Raw genomic sequence first — 22,869 nt, 5'->3', positions numbered from 1 at the left:
TATAACTGAAAATACAAAATTTGTGTGTTATAATTGAGTTGGTTGAGTTATATTAGGAGTCTATTATGATAATCGATTCACTTTCCATTTTAAAAATAGTGTAATCCCCTATTTCATACCGTGAATACAGTCGAATACAATAATCTGTCCAGCTCATGTAATCCCATGTTTCACTCTATGAATACAGTCGAATACACTCAAATACAACAACTGATTAGCTGGATTTCCCCGATTCACGCCTATTTTTACTACTGTATTCATGAATACAATAGCTTAAATACATCAAATACAATTTATAACCACATAAAAGGTATATATAATCTAATTACTACTAAAAAATAATGCTTTATGAAAATTTTCCAATTTATAATGCAAGTTTCCTACTGGGGACCCGCCTATGAAAGCAATGCATGCATGTGGTCCTTTTATTTTTCTTCTTACGTACACAGAGATAAAAAAGATCAAAAAAGCTTCCAAAACCCTAATTATATTTTGTACCACATGTCTTGAGTTCTTCATCTTCTTAGTCATCTCCTTTTCATGATTTATAAGGACCACAAACTATCTTTTCATTTTTAGCTTAGGATTAACTCCTCCTCACAACATGTTTTTTTTGGATCCCAAGGAAACTCCAACAATATAATTGCTTCAAATCTCCATCTCTCACTTGTCTCTTTCAATAGCGGCATCCCTTCCATCTTCTACTAAATCTACTCCTATCTTTCCTCTTTTTTTCTTCTACTAGGCAACAACTATTCTACCAAAGTAGGATTCAGGATTTGAGCGTTATGAGTTTCAGTTTGGGGTTCTAAAATATCTCATTTAATTTACTCGTCCAAAATCTATAATATTTAGTAATTTTTAACACATAACTAACGTTCGAGCCAAATTCTGATGATCCGGATGAACCCATAAAATGTATGCATGATCCGTTATGTACTCTACCCCATTCATCATTCTAAAATTGAGATAATTTTAGAGTTTAAGTTCTATTCTCTAACATGTAGTATAATTTTCTTTTCATAGAAAAATTATCAAGTTTAGTAACCTCCAAAAAAAATTCATGACAAGTCTAATAAGGTAATTTGGCAAATAGAGTAATTACCATTTATATAATCAGTTAAATTACACCAATAATGCAAAGATTCGCATTATATATATTATATGTGTATATACATTAAATCATAATTTTATAGATGAAAAACATGCTGAAAATTTAAAAAGAAAACAGGAAGAAAAAGCTATCATTAGCTTCTATCTAATTAACTAGGGCTCCTTGCTAGGATTATTGTGCATTCAGAAAAAGCTCGTTAAATCCATAGACACAATAACCTGATGCCAAAGATATATATTGTCTTCTATCCTTACAACGGTATATAACATAATAATACAATTCTGAACTTGTTGTACATTGAAATAAAACAAGTGATCTCAAACATGGAGATTTCCAGTCATGAGTATTATGGCTATGGATTTCATATATAAGAATTATCAGTAGAATTTAAAAAAGAACCCATATTTGGTCTTTTATTATACCGGTATGGAACTGTTCAGGCAATGAGTCACATACCTCTAGTCTTGAATAGCCCACAACTTAATGAAGCTAATTCATAAAACGAAACATCCGAAGAATAACAAAATCACTTTGTTTGATCACTGATCTCTGTTTGCTCTGATACCATGCTGAAGTATGTAATCATTTCATGTAATAGCTCAAGCTCTGAAAGACGACGCACACTATTTTCATACTTAATAATGTCTTCAACAGATCAAATGGATCAACAACAATCTCAATTGGAATTATGAAACTCCCTATCATCGTTAGGCTCCCTTCCTTCACTATTTTGAGAAGGTAGAAAATGAAAAGGTCTTACATGAGACTGGCTAGTGGAGTCAATAGAATGTCTAAAGGAATTAGCACTTGACATGGGATTTTCTGAACTCAACATTTGAAAGTTGATTTCTTTCGGATCAAACTGATCTGATGATGCTCCAGCATTAATATTATGTGGATGGAAAAATGATTGTGGTAATCCTTGTGGATAAACAAGAACTTGTGAACCTATTGGCATAGACATTAAGTTGAAGTTGTGAATATCTTCATGTTGATGAGATGATGAAGTCACATGATGATGATTTTCTGAATGAGCTAGGGATAAATTCGAAGGATCCCATTTCAAGAAATTAGAATTGTATGGTAAAGCAACATTATTTGATGGTTCTAATGGAACATCCCAATTGATACTGGTACTACTCGTGTTCTTAATACCAACCTCTTTATTAATTTGAGAAGCTCCAATTCCTAACATAGGATAAAGATTTGGGTTCAAACTACCTGGAGGAATTTGCAATGGAGGCAATTCATCAATTTCATGCTTAGCTGCATTAATCAACCAATCAACAACTTTGCTAGGTTGATTAAGCCCTAATCTGTCTTGAAGATCATATAATTGAATAGCAGTGGGAACTGAAAGTCTTACTCGTCGATCTCTTAGCCCTCTTACAGTGCAAACTTTGCTATGCCTATCTTTCCCTCCAAAAGCTCGCGAAACACGAACAATTCTTGGATCTTTTAGCCTTGTCCATGATGTTGTTGAATTAGATGATGAAGAAGCTTTATTATTTGGAGTGCTCTTATTGCCATCTTCATTTGGATCTCCCTCTTGCTTGTTTACTTCTCTTGTAATCATCTTATAATGTCTCTCATAATTGAGGGGAAAACAGTTTCCCTAGGGATATGATCTTCTGAACAAAAAAGGTAAATGGCTTACTCCTTTTTTCTGTAATATCTCTGTGGCCTTGTTATTGATCAGACTAAAGTTTCTTTGTTCAGTGTGCTAGCTCCGTGATTTCTGTTTGATACCCCAAGACAAAAAAAAAGTATATATAATTTAGTATAGACAAGAAGTAAAACCAATTAATACCCTAAAAGCTTTTTCTGCCCACTTATACAACAACAACGCTCAATCTCAAATAAGTTACAGTTTGGGATTAAGTCATAATCGTTATAATATCTACCAAAGAAAAAAACTCATAAAAGTAATCCTCTTTTTTTAATCCAGCAACTGGAAGAAGGGGGTAAAAGAGAAAAAGGAAATCATGAAATTTCAAGTATAAGCATTAAAAATCATGTACAAACACTGAGAATGAGATATAACCTAACTAGCTATAGTAAAATCTCTTTAACTTGGCTTTAATTAGAAAGACATGATATTAAGGTAAAGCATGAAAATTGACATGCCCTAAATTTTTGTAGAAGAGCAGGAAATACTAGAGACAGGCTTACCCCATAAGTTTGATGATGATTTCAATCAAGTAAAGAGAGCTGCTCAATTTGAAGGGACAGTGCTTAATTTCCTCAATTTCTGTAAACAGTTCCAAGTTCGTATGAAGGTTTAGAAAGAGGAAATTCTCTTTGATTTCAGAGAACAAACATTATATGGAAACTATATGATGTGCTAGTTGAAAGAGAAGCTAAGCTAGATGCTGGAGTCCAACCGACCATTTACATAAGAAAGAAGCAATGGACCACAGGTTGCCACGTATAGTTTGGCATCTAACAGATAAATAATGTGCCCGTCAATTTCTTCTATCAAATTCTCATCACGCTTGCTGAGCTATCATGGCCCTAGCTTAATGAATTATAACTTTATTTTCCTTTGCTTATTTTGCCAAGATTGGTAACTTACCAGTAAGAAACAATTAGTCCTTAATTAGTAATGAAGCAAAGATGTTACAATCTTTTCAAATATTTGGGGACCGTTTTTATTTATCATAGAGAAAAAAGTTGGCCTTGATGCTTTATCGACAACTACAAAAGGCACGCATTTTTGTTGAATTCGTATATATCACATGGGTCGACAGAAGCACGCCTTCCTACTGTGATTATTAGTTAAAAGTCTCTCACCATCGTTTGTTTCCATGTTTATGTCAAATTAAGCTCGACACACGTTTCTCAACATTAATCTTCAAGCTTTGTATTCAACATAAATTAACTTAACTTAAGGTTTTAGATAAGATAGTCACATATACTTCAGCATAGTATTAGAACCAGACTCATCCCGATATTTGGTTTACCCGATATTGAGCCTCCCATATTATGTTGCTCATGTTTTAGTTGCCAGGCCTGGGTGTTCGGCCTCGGGTGTTAAGTTGTCCCAATCAGTTATTTATATGGGATGTTGAGTTGGTCGCCTTACATGATCTAGGACAATTATTCTCATCTCATAAAATAGATTTTAGATTGAGTTAGGCTGAAAAGGTTCGTTTCATAACACTATATGAGCTGGCAGGCGTTCAATTCTCATTACCTCCTATATTATCAAAAAAAGAATTTTCACGTGGAGCAAAATAATCAGGTCCGTACGTAAAGGGATATATCGAAAATATAATTAAGTTACTAGTTAAAATATAATAATTCTATAGTTTAAACTTTTAAATGAGATGGTCGGTAACACATTTCAATAAATAATGCTACACAATAGTGGGCCTAGTTTCTTGAAGTTGCTATGCTTGATTTTCTCTTATAGTCTGTTCTTTTGGGAGCTCATATTTATAACTAACAAGTAACAACCAATATTAGATGCATATGATCTAGGAATCTTGATAAGGAATTCGTTTAATAGTACTAGGAAACAGAAGAATCTGAAGATCATTGCACAAACGAAAAGTTAATTAGGAAGATAAGAAGGTGTTAGCTTTTACTGCAATTGCAAATATATGTCATTGTGATAGCAACATGAAAGGGAGAGGAGAAGACTTTACAAAGGGGAGGGACCAAACTGATCATTTTCTTTACAATGCCCACTCAATAGATTAAGGACCACCTATCGCACTGGTATATTGCAGAGAGATTTTGCACGGACCAACAGCTTGAATAACAACTCACTCCATAAAGATAGAAAAGGTAAAATATTCGGGATTATCTGCTCAAAGAAATGAGCTAATTTATGTGCATTAATATCTTTTTAGCTATAGATGTCAGTTTTAGCTTTTCTCTATGTAACTAAGCTAGCTACTTTTTAAAACTAGCATTGATTACCACTAATATACTCCCTCTATCTCATGTTAATAATTGTGGTTACTAAAAATACTTGTCTCAAATTATTTGTTACTTTAGAAGTTCAACACAAAATTAATTATTTTTTTTCTTTTTTACCTTTAGTAATAATTATCTTTGAAGACTACAAACACCTAACTTTGTTCAAATACCAATGAAGAAAGATTAAATATTAAGACATGAATAAGAGTAAAGTGGTCAAAATTCCATCCTAATTAATTTTTCTTAAGGAGCGCGTACAAGATAATCATGACAGATAATATGAGACGGGGAGCAGCTTCTAACACCATCGACATGCAAAGTCCCGGCCCCACTTATGAGTTATATAAATTAGACTGATGCATGTTGGAGATACAATTAGTAAATACAAGTCTCTCGCTAACAATTTAAACTTTTAGATGAGATTATGACACACAGTATATATGAGATTAGATAGTGGTGGAGCAACAAATTTATATAAGAGGATTCAAATATTTATGTATAACGAAAAAATATGTTTTACTCAATTTGCCCAGTATAATTTTTTAACGAATGAGTTATCAATTGAATGCCTTCCTTCTTACTAGCTTCACCCTGAGAGCATGTAGAGGTCTTTGATTTGAGTCTTATCGCCACTCATTTATTTTATTTTAGAAAAAATATATATTTCTTTGCTTATAAAAATTAATCAGGCCGCATGTGAAGGGGTGGGAAGGATATAATTTAAATAAATAAAAGTGTCATCTCTCTGGCCGACAACTTAAGCTTTTAAATGAGATTGTGAAATACTTCAGCAATGCAGAAACAATTTCATGTTAATTTGTAGAAATGTAAAGATAGTAGAAATGTAAAAATAATGTTTAGAAGAACTTGACTTTCTAACTGATCATCTAGCTAGCAGAAGAGATTTTATTTTAGGTATGTTCATAAGAAAGTCAAAGAAATAAGAGAAACTGGCAGTAGCATAAAAAGGTGCACATCACATGGCTCTATTGAAAAAAGCAAACAAGAAACATATAAGATTAATATATGACGGCATAATAAACTACATAATTTTGTGAATTAATTGTACATCTTATGTGCAGGAAAGCATACAGCCTTTTTTAATTGAATCATCAAACACCAATTTCACCACCTATAAGCAGGGGCGGGCCGACGAATTTTGTGGCCTAAAGCCAAACTTTATAAGGGGCCTCAACTTTTTAATTTTTTTATTATTATTTATTTGAAGTCTATTTTTTTTTAACTTTTCTTAGATACAAAGTTATTTATAATTTTCTTATAATCAATAACTCTTAATAAGTATTTCTCAATTAATAATATAACTAATCCATTTAACCTTTCTTGTAACACTATTATTCTTAGGTAAGATTTTATCAATTTTAATTTTGAAAACTTCTTTCCGCTGAAGCAACGGTAACATGAGTTATTAACATTATTCCATAAGAAATTTAGGTATTTGAAAAAGAATTAATTTTTTTATTTGATTAAATGTATTAATTAAACTGTTATCTTCTAATTGTACTATTTTCCTCCAGAAAATAAATTTAAACCATCAATATCGAATTGATTATTATGCTTTAAGGAACATTCAAGATTAAAGCAATATTTTTTCAAATTTCCAACATCTAGTGATTTTAGATTTATTGCCAAATATAAAAACAAAAATATTTTCATATGCTTTGAATTGTTCAAATCTATTTTGAAGTGAAAAAATAGCATTGCCTATCATGTATAAAAGTAATCAACACTAAAGGACTTTTCGAAAGATTTTGAGATTTCATTATCAATATTCGCATCAAATTGTTACTTCCTATATATCACACGTTTCTTACGAAATTCGGGTTCAATATTCATTTCAAGTGCAATTTCCTTGGTAGAAATCATACTAGTTGCAAATTATTCTTCTCTATATTTGTTAAAGAAAAAAACAGATTTTTTCACTTTGCAGATTTTATTTTAAACTTATACATAGTTTATTAGATATAACAAAAAATGAGACCTCCATAAATATAGGGCCTAAATCGATTGCTTTACGGCTTTATGGAAGAGACGCCCTGCCTATAAGTTTTTAGGACAACAAACCTAAACTGATTGTTATACCGCGGGAGAGCAAGGGAATAGGGTTCTGTCATTTTCTGTATGCAAATGGCAAGTACTACCGACGGTTAGCAAGAAAAGAAAGAGGTGTTGATATTCATGTATGGACTCAAAAGGTCTATTTACCCTGCAAGGGAAAAAAGTGGGGGATCTCAAGAAAGAAAGAAAAAAACAGATGCCGTTTTGATTATTTCAAAAGGATTTTTTTTTTTTTTTGCGCTAACGAAAAGAGAGACTTCATATTAAAAACATAAGGATTTAGTTATTAATTACATAACATAGGATTGACTGTGTAGCAGTTTTTCCCAATTTGTCTTTATTAAAAATTTGTAACATAAAGTCTGGAGGTATTTTCCGGAACATAATGTTTTCTTTCTCCGTTGTTGTTTGTTGCTTGATGCTTCCTTACTTTGCCAGAGCGTGTTGTCTTCCCGATATATATGTGTTATTTCTTCCACTCCAACAGCATCAAGAAGAAAACTGCAATCATAAAGAAGATGTGAGTAGTGTGGTTGTTCGTCTCTAAATAAGTTACATAATACCTATGCATCTATTTCCAGTATGGTGAGAAAGAGATTTTTTTGTGAAGGAGAGCTCTAGTCCTGCTATTAATGCCAGTATTTCAAAAGGAATTTAAGTTTTATATATATATATAATGCAAAATACTTTTACACTATGTGATTTAATAGGTGATAATAGTTTAGACATCATTTTATCTGGTTACTATTTCTTAATATTTATCATATAAATCTATTTTTAATTATTTACGAGTGACTAGATTGTGTAAATAATTTTTTAATATAGTGTATAGAACCTTAACACTTTTAGGACAAGCTACGTTACAGACGTGATTAAAAATTGCCAGTTCAATGGTCCCGGGACAGATTCAAAGGAAGTCCTTTAGTCAGACTTTTATTTCTTCAGAACTAAATGCTAGCTAATGAGTACTAATGCTCATCCCATTGATTTTAATGGCAACACATATCCCCAGGGGCGGCTACAATGTCGGATATGGGTTCAATCGAATCTAGTCTTTTGTTTATACTTTATATTTTTTTTAAAAAAAAATCATTGAATATATAAAAATATATAATTTAAAATCCAGTAACTTAAAAATGATTACAATGCCGAACTCATAAGGTTCAAATTCTCGCTCCGCCTTATCCCCATCGTCTGATTCTCCTTGAAATAATTGAATTTTGTTCCAGTCCACAGCCGCAAGTTCCACCGACCCTTTACTGAAAATGTTGAAATACTGTTTTACACCTTTATCATATCATGGATTATGAATTCGATTCCGTATCCAACTTCTCCTTTACTAGGTCTTTGTTTTCCTTCTGCTTGTGTTCCTTGACGTTAGTTATTAATTTGTAGTTTTCAGTAGTTCATAAGTGTTAGGAGTAATATGGATAGGATAAGAGCGTTTTGTATCCTCGCAATATATCATGATATTGACATCGTTTAATCAGTGATAAATATATACGGCTGCAGGCGAAAAGTAAAGGGAGATCGGCCAAACTATAGCTAAAGCGGGGCGGGGCCATCTTGGACTTCCAAGTGCTATTCGAATGCACGCCCCTATTTGACACACTCATTAAGGAAATACGAACTCCTAGAGAAAAAAGATGTATTCACTAAATTATCTTAATTAATTGTTACCTTGACATATTGGCTTATGTATATAAGCGCAAATTTTGAAAAAACAAAATTAATTTCTTCTTGATTATGTAAATGAAAACTTATTGTGAACCAAAATAAATGTGGACAGAAGAGAGTAACATTTATCTCTAGGACTAATTACACATTATTAATATGCATGTGCGCGAGTGAAAGATAAAGAATTTAATTAAGAAGATCAGGTAAAAGATATAGAAATTAATTAAGAGGATCAGGTAAAAGAAGATATACAGTGTAGGATGGTATGAGTCACTTTTTAAGTCTTTGTCTGGTGAAGGTGAAGATAGCAAGGAACGAAAGGTCAGATTTTAAAGAAGGATAATAAAGTGAAAGACGAGCATATAATTCGATAAGATACTTTAAATTCTTGTAGTTGCTCACCACCGTATAAATGTTGTGGGATAGATGGGTTGCCACCCATAATAGTGGTCTCGAGTTTGAATCCAGGGCTGCGAGTGAAGAAATATCTAGTAGCGAGAACTTTCCCCTTAAATAAGATCTATGCAGTATAAATTTAAATTAATCAGGTCAGTAGATTCCAGATACTAGAAGTGTAGAAATATATTGGCTCCTTGTGATCCTTGCGAAGGTAAGACATTATATGTCCGTTTCCATATGTATCATATAATATTTTGGTTGACGGTATTAAATAAATTTAAAAAAAAAAGTGAAAGAAATGGCTGATATATTATCTTGTTTCGAAATAGTAATATTGGACAAGTGAGGGCTGCTCAGTTGGTAAAAGCACCTTCACCCACAATCGTTAGGTCCTAGGTTCGAGACACGCTGGAGGGGAGTGTTGAAACACTATAGATCCTCCGAAATTGGGAGGGTTTTAAAAAAAAAGTAATAATATTTGCATCTCATCTACATGAATTCAAACAAGAGGAGAGTGTGTGTTGATCAATGGATGATTGATCCTTGTATCAAGAATCATGCCTGCGCATGTCAGTAGGTTAAAAAAAATTCACTTGATTGGAAGCATCTAGTAAATTTGCTGTCCATGCAACAGTCATGAAACATGTCCAGAAAAAGGAAATTAATTTTACTATTTCTGACTGCAGAAAACATTGTTGTCAGGCATATTTCCCTTTCGATGATTAGTTAAAAGACATCAGCTTCAAATTTTTCAATCCATATTAAGAATTCCTAAAATTTATTCCTAGTGAATAGCTAAGAAGATCATCCACTGCCCTTCAGATATTTCAGCCTCTTTCCTACCAAGCTCCTACTTCTATCTGTTGGTAAATGAAAAGTCTCAAAGCAGAATAAGAACCACTATTAGGGGCGGAGATCTATGGGTTCGGCCGAATCCAGTAGCTTTGATTCAAAAACTATATATTTGTCTTAATAAATTTATTGAATATGTATAAATTATTAATATAAAACCCTGTAACTTAAAACATTTAGAATCCCGAACCTATAAGTTTCAAATTCTGCTCCACCTTTGACCACTATTACTATACCTCAATTGTAAGTAGGGGTTGTCTTATAAATCCCCGTCACTCATTTAAGCTCAACTCATATAATAAGTATTTGGAGTATACAAAATAGAAATGCAAGAACTAGGCTTCAGTGTCAAATAAGTTTGGGTTTACAGAAAGTCTTAAATGTTGTTTGATATGTCTAGATATCTGCAGACAATAAGGGAAATGCAGTAGCAGTTCACTTTCTCTGCTATATCTTGCATTATTCACTGCCACTTACATGCATTTATCCTGATCAGTTTAACCCTTGCTTCGTTTTTAGGGTTTCTATGACCTCTTGTAGTCACTGCCTAACGGACGAAATTAAATTAGTACTGCATCTCACTCAGAACTGACAGATCCAGAAGATGATGATGAGAAAAGATAAGACAAAATTTTAAAAGTGCATTGCGTAAATAGGAAATTATAAATCAATTCTACTTTGTATATATTAAAGTGTTGAATCCATTACTATAAGAGAATATTCTAGCTAGTGTGGTGACAAAGTAAAGGTGGCTGAAAATTATTTTAGGTTGCAAATAGAAATTCGAGCGTGACATTTTTTAAATTAGAATTCTTGGCTCCGAAAATGTATAGAAGGGTATAATTTCATATGTTACAGCCTTACAGGATCAAGAAGCGAAGGAAATACAAAGTAATTACTACCATGGAAAGAATAGTAATTTCAGCTTGATCTAGGTGGGCAGGCAAATATGTCAATTATTCAAAAAGAGGGTGATAGTGGCTTGCTTTTTCTTTTTCGGTACATTGAAAAAGTATAGTGGGTTGCGAAATACATAGAGAGGAGGGTCATTTCTTTCTTTTTCTTAATTTTTTAATTTTTTGGCAGGGACAATGGCGAACCTACGTTCAGGCTAGTGGTTGCTCGAGCACCCATTATTTTTAAATCAAATACTGTATTTATATGAAAAATTCGCATTAACATACAAATAAATCTACTGAGCATCCATTACTTAAAATTTCTGGATTCGCCACTATTTAGGAAGGTGAAAAACGAGGCTCTTCTTTTTTCTATGGGTAGCAGTTGTTCTACGGATTCAGTAAAACACTTGTGGAAAGACATGATATAGTCCTAGAATGTACAATTGAAAACATCTGGTAGTTGGATTGGTACGAAAAGAATCATGTCTTGGGATGGTTACTTGAGGGTAAAGCAAAAATGCTGCCTCATTTCCAAATTGGGTTAAGATGTGAAAGTTGAAACCATATAAAAAGAAGACGTCGACTTTACTGGTTGTTGGATTGAGGCATGCGTGACATGCCGTACAATGATAAGGGAAAATAATTTCCCCCGTACTATTATTCCTTCTAATAAAAACACTCATCTTTTCTTATTTGTTCCTCTTCAAATTCACACTCATAGCTTTACCCAACTTTTAACACCAACATTGTGCTTTTGTACATCACTTTACCTTCTCTTTCTTGTTTGTCTAGTAATTGGACATAGGAAAATTTGTAATCTTCGTCTCCACGAAGTATTCCATTTAAAACCTACTCTTGTTCATCTGGAATACTACTTAATCATGTAGAAAGATCAAACTGGAAAAAAAGCAAGCCAGAGAACGGGTTGAGACTTGTGATCTGAAGACCAAGTCAGACACTATTAGACGTCTCGCAGAGCAACTTTCAACGACAATTTTGAGACTATTCGAGCAAGAGGGCGCAGAAAATGCCTAATTGCTTGTAGCACCCCCTGTATTTAGAGTTGGTAATGAAGACAATGTGATGAAAAAGAATCACAGAGCAGTTGGCATAAATACAACGCAAGAAGGCGTTAGAATGAACTCCAACACGTGTGCTTCCAAGTTAAGATAATGGACCAGTTTAGTGTCATCGGGAGAAATATACCATACATTCACCTAAGGGGCGCTTGATATGATGTAAATTATTGTCCTAGATATTTATCGTAGAAACCATTTTAGCATGAAATCAAACAAAGCAAAAGTTGCATCACCTTCCACAACTATTTAGATTTCCTATCGGGCTCCAAGATGCTGGTGCCAACAGATCATGAAGTATTAATTACTATATGGCAAAAATACTATAAGAGCCATTCCATATACTAATGTCTACTCTCGAATTATCTGGCAAGTACCATCAGCTAAACCACTATTTAGAACCTTGGTGGTAATGTATGGTGTTAGAAGGAGCCAGCATTCATCTACCTATCTTCGTTTTCGATAGGCTAGAGGGGTTTTGGACGAGGAATTGGCTAAGTATATATTTGGAAGACTTGCATTGCATATGACCTGCTCTTTTGGAAGTATAATGATTTTGGAAACTGATATTGTCGTGCTGTCCTGTCTAATTATAGGGAATCAAGAACAACCCCCTCTTGGCAGGGAAGCATTCTGTTGATAAAATATGATTGAGATAAAAAGTCCAATAGAATCTGACCAATGACTGTAATTGAAGCCATAACCAAATTTGATATCAATATCTTTCGAGGGTATGACATCAGGCAAAGCTGCTAATTTGGGAAATTAGAATCAGACTATAGCTAATCACATGCAGAATTCGACTAGCTTGGACATTTCAAACAAAAGATAGGAGATATAATCTGCATAATATACTTGAACAGAATTATTCAGCTGCTGAACTTTTTGCTGTAAAACCAAATTGCTCCAGGAATATAAATCTTAGCATGTTAAAAACAAAGGGAGTACATTTGCATGGCACTTGGCTGACACTGCAATGCATCATCAGCTGCTGTTATTGACAGTACCGGAGTCTTCGGCCAACTACACAGCCTGGTAGAGAGGGAATTTCAGCAGTTACAAATCATGTACATGTGATAATACCAGCACAGCTAATAAAATTGAATTTTCCAAGATGACCAAATAAAAACAGAAATAGATTTGGAAACAAAAAAAACAGATACTTTCTTCCACTGTGTGAGTGCCTAAACAGCTACACTTTTTTCTTCTTACTTGCATTCTTCTATAACATTTATTAATCCTTGGACCAGTCAGATAATAAAAGAGGAGGATCAGATGCAAGGAATGGTGTTGTCATAAAAATGCTCATATGCGTAACATTGTGGAATTTCAGAATGTTGTCTTTACAATACTATAAACTGTTATATTTTGCACTGCTTAATGAACCGTCTAACTCCACTTTTTTTTATCAGGTGAACCACCTATTCTTGCTAAAGAAGAACTATCCCAGTTACTATTTCTTTTTGGCAATTATGCCAGAAGATACATGGTGGACCTGATGTTATATAAGATTAGTGGTGCATGCTCACGACCTGCTCAAGCTTGGCTCAGTCCCGGCTCAAATCCAATTGTGACTTTCCAACTTCGAGCAGAGTCCGAGCCCGCTTGTCCTTCCCACAATTTTTTTTTCTCATATACCAGTAGGCCGCCTCTTCTCCCTCTCGTATTGTCACCCCCCCCCCCCCAAAACAAAGCCCCCACGTCAATCTCTCTCTCTCCATCATAAATTTGATGTTGGGAAAACTCCAATATATAAGCAAATATACCAAAAGTTTTTTTATAAGAAAAAAAACCTTTTGTTATATTGCTTACACATTTTACTTAAATATACCAAATGGTAATGTACCTACATAGTAAAATGTTTCCCCCTCTCCAGCATATTTCTCTATCTTCCCCTCTTGTCTCTCTCTTTTCCTAATTAGCCTAAGATCTAAACCCGATGAAAAGCTAGCTTCCACATATTGCCAACCAAAAATAACAGCCCTTCCTGCTCATCTCCAGCACCTGTTATCTTGGATCCAATCTTTAGTTAAATGGAACAAATCCATAGTCCTATTTCAGCATCAGATGCATTACATTTGACTTTGGTTTTCTCTTGTTTGGAAATCTGAGGATATGTTAAAGCCTTGTAAAACCTATTTCAGCATTAGATGCATTGCATTTGACTTTGGTTTTCTCTTGTTTGGAAATCTGAGGATATGTTAAAACCATGTAAAACTCAATTCTTTACTGATTATTCCACATATGAGAGTTGTAGGAAATCTTTGGCTTGTTTTCTTAATCTTACGAACTTCCAGATTGATTTGATAAAAGTTCTGTCGTTGTTGTGGAAGCTAACCAAACCCGTTGAGCCAGTCTCAAGCTCAGCAAAACTTGATCATCTCAAGCTCAAGTTCAGATGGACACAAGCCAACCTGAAGCTCAACTCTCGATGCACCAAGTTGAACTACACCTGGCTATTCTTTGGCTAAGCTTATAGCTCATTTCACTACTAAAACGACAGTAGACTTTAGAGCTATGGGGGGCTAGAACCAGGCACAGCCCCTGTGAATGTTCCAAGTGTATAATAACTATGCTTGCCGCAACATAAGAACATCTTCTAGCATGGCTTTCAGACATACTCTCTGCTGATTCGCTCTTTCATCTTCTCCTAGAGACTAGCTATAGAATGAAATTAGCCCAAGGCAATTTACCGAGTCCGGAACCAAAATGTGGTTCTTTTGGACAAATAGCACCTTAATAGGTGTAAAAAAAAAAAGATGACATTTTTATATATAGCGCCCAAATACTGGGCGCTATACATTAACCTTAACTGTGCCGTTAATGTATAGCGCTCAGTATTTGGGCGCTATACATAGAAAGCTGACACTAACAGGTATAGCGCCCAAATACCCGGCGCTATACCCCTTTTTTAAAAAACGAGCCGTCTTCTTCAAGACGACCATTCTGCTTCTTCTTCCTCAATATTTTATATCTTCTTCTTCTTGGTCCCCCACTCCCATACCCGCTGCCCCACTATTAAAAAAAAAAAAAAAATTGGGACCCCCGTCACATAAAAGGTGAAGAACGTAGGTCCCACATTCGAATAGAGCTTCGTATTATTGTTGATTCACACTTCCGGAGTCAAAATTTCAATCTATTTGCTTTCCGAAAATTCTAAATCGAGGTATTTCGGTTTATTTTAAGTTGAAACTTTTATAACAATGCATATTATTTGATTTGTATGTGTTCTATTTCGGTTTGTGTTTTTTTCCGAAACTAGTATGTTAAATTTATCCGGATTTAATATTAGTGTTTTATAAAAAAATATAAATTTGTCAAATAAATTTGTCTTTTAATATCCTGATTTATATATATGTGTTTTCATGCCGTTTTGTGTTTTATTTGCAATTAAATTTATTTGTTGTTTATGTTTAGTTTAGATTATTTTTTAGCGTAGTAAAATCTAGACCTTTTTAGCGTAGTAAAATGTAGACCCTTTTAGCGTAGTAAAATTTAGAGCCTTGTAGCGTAGTAATGTGTAGTATTTTAGCTTAGAATTCCTTTTGTTTAAGTATCTTATACTGGTAGTTGAAAATGCAAACTTTGTACAATTAAGTTAATAATTGTATCAACACACATAATTACTAATCTTAATTTGGTGTCACTGGGCCTCATAGGGAGTAATATAAAACTTGATCCCATCACAAAGACCCAATTATGATTTATTTTACAACTCTAAACACTTTAAGATCTAGATGTGGCTACTTTACTCTAGAAGAGTACCGGCAGAAACTATGAGACATCACTATATCCACATAGACAACTAAAAGCAGTAACTGCTTTTTGTCAAGCTATTTCAGTTACTGCTTGTTTGTTAAGATAGTTTAGTTTCATGCTAACATGGTACCCACTCGAAATTTCATATTTCATCCATAACGTTTGATCTCATTAAGACGGTTGCATCTCTGCTTAATTCATTATATTACATTCTTGCTCTAGCATAATAAGGTCCAAATGAAGCATTAAGGTGGTTCATCAAGGCACATTAACATTCTTATACAAAATTATGCACATTTAGCTCTATACGTTGTTTCAAGTCTATAGCTTACTAGTATTTCTTTAGCTTTAAAAGTTTGACATTCTGTACCCATCTTCCTTTCTAACGCATAACAGTAGAGTCAACTCGACCTAATCTTAAGTACCTCTAATTATAAATCTCATCAGCATGATTTTCCCTAGTCAACTATAATGTCAATATCGAGAAATGTTTTCAACGAAATACATGAAGTTAAGTTTGTTCTAACTGACCAGAAGATGCAACCATCATTAACAATAGGCGGTGGAAGGGAATGAAAAAGCTAAGAGGACAATTGGTACATTCATTTGGTAAAGAACTTATCTTGCCTTGTTGTCTGGTGTGATAAAAAAGGAAGCAAAACAAACTCTCCTTTACTTTCCAAGCAGTTTTGAATAGGTTAGGAAGCTGACTAGAATAACAAATCTTCATTTTGACTCCCCTTTCTCACTATACCTAATGCCCCATCTGAATCTTCTTCTTCCAACCCGCAAACAAAGAAATAGAGACTAACATGATTGTTAATTTGTGCTCAGAGAAAAAATGGTGCTTTAAATCAAAAGAAGAAAAATTGAATAATATAATGTTAAACTAGTCATACTTCACACTGGTGTTGGAAAAAGAAAGAAACTAGGACCAATCAAAAAAAAATAAACTAAGCTAATTCTAGTTAAAAACCTCATCAACTAGTGCTATTTGGCATAAATATCAAGTGGTACCAAATGATTTTTTTGATAAGGTAAAGTCACGTAGTACCAAAAGATAAAGCTAAACATTTGCAATTTTCAGTCTTTCTGGCACATGTAATTTTGAGAATAGCACAATATTATTTTGCAGGAAGCAGCATACGTGGTCAAATTTTGAGCACAATGTTTCCTTTGGTAACACTGAAGCCATTATAATCAGCTATAATATGATATTTTTCACTTTAAAAGTGGGGGAAAGGAGAAGGTTTGAAACTTGTAAAAAACTTGGGGCTTGGGTTTTACCGCCAATTTGCAAAAGGGGAGATCTTAGTAGGGAGGGGAAAAAGGAAAAGGAAAAAGCTGGAACAGGGGTCAAAGGTGCTCATGGCAGGGGGGAAAAAGGAGGGCATGCCATCGAAGGCTAGTTCCTGAAAAAAGGAAGCATGACAAGAAGCAACCTTTATTTGGACGAGACCAAAAATGAGGCAACAGTAGCAAGTGGAGGGCAGAGTAAATGGGGCAATGACAAGGTTATCGAGGAAGGAGCCATCGTTCGGTTGGATGGAGGGGAGGGGATGGTACCACTAGCTACAGAAGAGCAAATGCAGCAAGGAATGGAAGCAGCAAGTACAAGATCTTAAGTAAGGAAAGGACGAAACTCCTTATAGTGAAACATAATATGTAAACTTAGGCATATTTCGCACCAAAACCATTTGGCCTGTAAACTTTCTTTTCTACTCTAAGTTGGCAGATTTTCTACATAATTCACGTCTTTTTTGAAATTGCAGGTTTGTAATGCATTCATGTACCTCTTGTCCATAGACTCCTCAAAGAATTTCCCACAAAAAATTATGCTCAAACTGCAGAAACCTAGCTAAGCATTAAATCTCATTTTCAGTTTAGGCCCCAGAAAGGTAAATCTCTGAACACCCTCTCCCCCAAACATTCTATTTGTAGACTGCTCTCAAAGTTTCCAGTACATCCCATTTCATCTTCCCGCAAGGAAAGGGAGGAAAAGCCAAAATCTCGTCAAGTGCTTAGTTCATTAAATGGAACTCATTTCCTTTGCAAATATTCCAATTTTTTTCTACCGTTATTGATGAAGGGGGTAAGCAGAGTGTCCAAAATATGCTTGGAGGACAAATGATAAAGCAAAACAAGGAGTCTCTTCAAAAGGCCTCAGTGGAAAAGATCTAAAGATTGAATCTTTACATCAAAAAGTTTAGTCTCTGCCCCCCACGTCTTATCCATATCACTTATTTTAATCAATACTTAAACATGGTTTTCAACCTTTAGTACTAAAAAGATATGTTGCTCGGATCCTCCAATAATGTCACCGGTCGTGTTTCGGATCCTCTAAAAGTAATGCATTTGGAGGATTCTACATGGGTGCAGTATCATTTTTTGGACAAGACCAGCAACATAGCTCAAAAATATCACCAACACAATTTTCATACCATATCCTAGACCCTGTATGATTACTATATGTTACCTACTTTCATACCCAACCAAACGCTGTAAAATTATCTAGAAAATGATTTTCCATGAAAAAGTAACATTTGCCTCCATAGTGAAGCAAACCCACCCCTACATCTTCAAATAACCTGTCTCCTAAGATAGTGATGGACAAAAGACGAAGAAACAATGATATCGACGCTTTAGTGATGGACAATTGACGAAGAAACAATGATATCGACGGCTTCTAAGATAGCCTTTTGTCCATCACAAAAGGCTATCATTGTTTCTCCCCTCCTTTACCACAGACAAACTAAAGCACCACCAATTAAAGACAAATGAGAAAAATCGCCAATAATTAAAGAGAAGTTCTAAGTTCCTCCTATATGAGAACACCAGCTAAACCCAGTACATCACGTATTTTCATCAAACGTTCAAATAACAATCTATGTGCAACAATGAGGACTAAAATAACTCCAAATGTGCCTTAAAAGCCAAATTAGTACTGAGGCATACACGATTGATTGATTAACTGATTGATTATTCAACTAACAAGCCCAATTTCCAACAATGACTAATAAACAGATAAAGAGACCCTATAATCGAGATTCCTTACCTTCATTTCTGGTATCCACCACCAATAGCATCCATATCCTCTTCAATCTTAGCAGTCAAATAAGGCTGAGGAAAATCATTGACATCAAAAGTCTTCTTCTCCATCATCAGCTTCTCAACATCAGCTTTATTGAGGAAAGTACGCCTAATTGGAGGACGGTTACGTCTCTGGTCACGCGAATAGTACTTGATGTCGAACACGGTTTCAGGATTGGATGTGGGTACGATGGCCTTAGCTTGAGCTGTGGCCGGACAGAAGAGCCTGTAATCAGTTGCCTTGGGTACAGCGGATAGATACTCTGGACTTGTTTGTGGTCCAGTGAACTCCCACGGCTTCTTCATGAAGCGCTTTAGGGTTTGGATCACCGATTTTCCTGACGAAGCCATTGACGAATTTGCTGTGGGGAGTCTTGAGATCTGTTTGGTTTCTTGGAAAAAGGTTGGATTTTTATATTTTTGTGGTTTCCGGAGAGAAAACTGTTTTGGGCTTAACCAAGGGTCCGAACTTCAAACTTTTTTCTGTAACTGCGGGTTCACTCAGCTTTTTAGATAGAATTTAATTTACTTTATTAACCAGTAACGTCAATCTATATATTATTAGAAGGAGAGGACAAGGTCATCAAGTCAAGTGGCAGCCTAAAAAAAAATCACATGGCATAATTAGTTATTAATTTATATCTATATATTATTAAAAGGAGAGAACAAAGTCATCTCCTTAAGCCAAGTGACACCGTAAAAAAAGCCACATGACATAATTAGTTATTGGTTATTATTTTTAATTTACTTTATTAACCAGTAACGTCAATCTATATATTATTAAAAGGAGAGGACAAAGTCATCTCCTTAAGTCAAGTGGCAGCCTAAAAAAAGTCACATGACATAATTAGTTACTAATTAGTTATTGGTTATTATTTTTAATTTAAATATCTATATCTATATATATATCTATATCTATATATTATTAAAAGGAGAGGACAAAACCATCTCCTTAAGCCAAGTGACAGCCTAAAAAAAGCCACATGGCATAATTAGTTACTAATTAGTTATTGGTTATTATTTTTAATTTAAATATCTATAAAAAACAAAAATAAAAAATAAAAAACTAGCAACTATATATATATAAAATAACTACCATTCAAATTGGGTGGGAGTAGTTTCAAGTTGGATTTTCAAAATAATTTTAAAATAAAAAATGATATTTAAAAAATAAAAAATTACCAATTCAAATTGGGGAGTAGTTTCAAGTTGGAGTTTTAAAATTATTTTAAAATAAAAAAAACGAAAATAAAGAAATAAATTCAAATTGTGGAGTAGTTTCTTTCTAATATTGTAGTGTGTGTGTGTGTTATATATATAAAGAGAAGTAAATAATTATATGATGCCAAGTGCGGTATAACCATAAAACAACAAGTGTAGATTTTTAGGACACAGTCATCTCCTTAAGCCAAGTGGCAGCCTAAAAAAAGTCACATGGCATAATTAGTTACTAATTAGTTATTGGTTATTATTTTTAAATTTAAATATCTATAAAAAAACAAAAAATAAAAAAACTACCAACTATATATATATATATATATATATATATATATATATATATATAATTAACTATAATAAAAAAACGAAAATATAAATATATAAAAAATAACTACCATTCAAATTGGGTGAGAGTAGTTTCAAGTTGGAGTTTCAAAATAATTTTAAAATAAAAATGATATTAAAAAAATAAAAAATTACCAATTCAAATTGGGTTGGAGTTTTAAAATTATTTTAAAATAAGAAAAACAAAAATAAAGAAAATAAAAAACTCTTGATTCAAATTGTGGAGTAGTTTCTTTCTAATATTGTAGTGTGTGTGTGTGTGTTTTATATATAAAGAGAAGTAAAAAATTATATGATGCCAAGTGGAGTATAACCATAAAAGAACAAGTGTAGATTTTTAGGACAAAGCCATCTCCTTAAGCCAGGCGGCAGCCTAAAAAAAAGTCACATGGCATAATTAGTTACTAATTAGTTATTGGTTATTATTTTTAAATTTAAATATCTATAAAAAACAAAAAAAATAAAAAATAAAAAACTACCAACTATATATATATATATATATATATATATATATATATATATATATATATATATATATATTTATAATTAACTATAATAAAAAATGAAAATATAAATATCTAGAAAAATAACTACCATTCAAATTGAGTGGGAGTAGTTTCAAGTTGGAGTTTCAAAATAATTTTAAAATAAAAAATGATATTAAAAAATAAAAAATTACCAATTCAAATTGGAGAGTAGTTTTAAGTTGTAGTTTTACAATTATTTTAAAATAAAAAAACGAAAATAAAGAAATAAAAAACTTTTGATTCAAATTGTGGAGTAGTTTCTTTTTAATATGTAGTGTGTGTGTATTATATATATAAAGAGAAGTAAATAATTATATGATTCCAAGTCCGGTATAACCATAAACCAACAAGTGTAGATTTTTAGGACAATGCTCCAACAAAGTTGGAATTTTTAATTTATTTTATAAAAAAAATTGAAATAAAAAAATAAAAAATCTATATTTATGTCTATATATATATATATTATTATATTTATATTTATATTGTATCTATATTATATTAAAAGGAGAGTAGTGAAGCATGTGATTAAGCCAAGTGGCAAGCTAAATGAAGCCACTTGGCAATTTTAAGACAACATTAATTATTAAAATTATAAATAAAAATATAATTAATGGAAGTAGTTTAATGAATCTTATACATAATCTAAATAGATCTTAGACAAATCTAATCTATACATGTATATTTGTATCTATATGTATATCTATATTTATATTTATATATTGATCAACTCATAACTTTTTTTCTATATTAGCTAGAAATATGGAAGTGAAAAATTAATTAAACATTAAAAAACTATAATATAAAAAAATAAAAAATACAGAAATACGTAAATTGAGATAATCTATGACTATTTATATTTTGGAGTATGTTAAAATATAAAATAAAATTAAAATTTATTTATGATATTAAAAATTTATTGAGTATAAAAATTAAATAAAGTCAAGCAGCAAAATAAGATCTTACTCAATCTATCTATATTATATTAAAAGGAGAGTAATGAAGCATGAAGTTAAGCCAAGTGGCGTATCGAGAAAAAGCCACTTGGCACTTTTATGAAATCTATTTATTGGATTCTATTTGTATAACATTGAAAAAATATTATTCGATATTCTTTTGTATCTAATTATTAATTGGATAAAAAATCTGTTGGGAAAGAAAGATGAAATCGAGTTATCCGTGAACATATATTACCATATCTAGATTATATTATATATAAGTTCATGGTTTCCGTCAAAAAGTTATTATTTGATGTTCTTTTGTACCTAATTAATAATTTTTTTTTTGTGGGAATGAAATATGAAATAGAGTTGTCCGTGAATATATATAACCATATTTGAAGTAATATTACATATGACAAATATTCTGTTGAAATATGAAATTAATACTTTGAGTTAATATGGGTAAGAGAAAAATATATGAAATATTCTGCTGACATAAAAATGGAAAGAAAAAAATTCTTTCCAAAAACGTGTTATGGATCAAAGTCCAAAAATAAGTAAAAGAAAAAGATCATTGTGACATGACAATATATGATTACTCACACTTGCCATACAAAATTACAGGATCATCGATTTCTAATACTATTAAGGATTTCTTTTATGGTAGGCATCCTTTTTCGAGAAAGAATCAATTATAAATTTAATTTGGATCTTACACATTAATTTTAAGTTGAAATAATAAATCTATATTTAGTACAAGCTTTGTATCTGGCCTTATTTGCAAACAATATATATTAATATAGGTATCATATACATTACTATAAGTATCTTTAATTAAATTTTGTGTATAATTTAATTATGGTACGTATTCTTTTTCAAGAAAGAATTAATTAAATAAATATTTTGTCTTACGTCTATATTATGCTAAAAATAGACTGAAAAATTTAAGAAAGAATTAATTAAACTAAAATG

The 22,869-nt window shown here is 32.6% G+C and overlaps 2 protein-coding genes across 2 annotated transcripts; both read right to left on the bottom strand.

Annotated features, from left to right (window-relative positions):
• Positions 1-1,333: 1,333 nt before the first annotated feature.
• On the bottom strand, positions 1,334-3,481 carry LOC104239545 (transcription factor TCP13-like). Its single transcript, XM_009794202.2, has 2 exons — positions 3,287-3,481; positions 1,334-2,852 (listed from the first exon to the last, which is right to left on the bottom strand). The coding sequence occupies exon 2, from the start codon at positions 2,688-2,690 to the stop codon at positions 1,791-1,793; it is 900 nt and encodes a 299-aa protein (XP_009792504.1). The 5' UTR covers positions 2,691-2,852; positions 3,287-3,481; the 3' UTR covers positions 1,334-1,790.
• Positions 3,482-12,708: 9,227 nt separating this feature from the next.
• Positions 12,709-19,369, bottom strand: LOC104239544 (uncharacterized). The gene is made up of 2 exons (XM_009794201.2): positions 18,835-19,369; positions 12,709-13,052 (listed from the first exon to the last, which is right to left on the bottom strand). The coding sequence occupies exon 1, from the start codon at positions 19,218-19,220 to the stop codon at positions 18,837-18,839; it is 384 nt and encodes a 127-aa protein (XP_009792503.1). The 5' UTR covers positions 19,221-19,369; the 3' UTR covers positions 12,709-13,052; positions 18,835-18,836.
• Positions 19,370-22,869: the final 3,500 nt, after the last annotated feature.

Source organism: Nicotiana sylvestris, chromosome 2, assembly GCF_000393655.2.
Source record: "Nicotiana sylvestris chromosome 2, ASM39365v2, whole genome shotgun sequence".
In the NCBI taxonomy this organism is placed as follows: Eukaryota; Viridiplantae; Streptophyta; class Magnoliopsida; order Solanales; family Solanaceae; genus Nicotiana; species Nicotiana sylvestris.
Note: the sequence above shows the minus strand (reverse complement) of the source record. Positions and strands in the feature narration are given on the sequence as shown.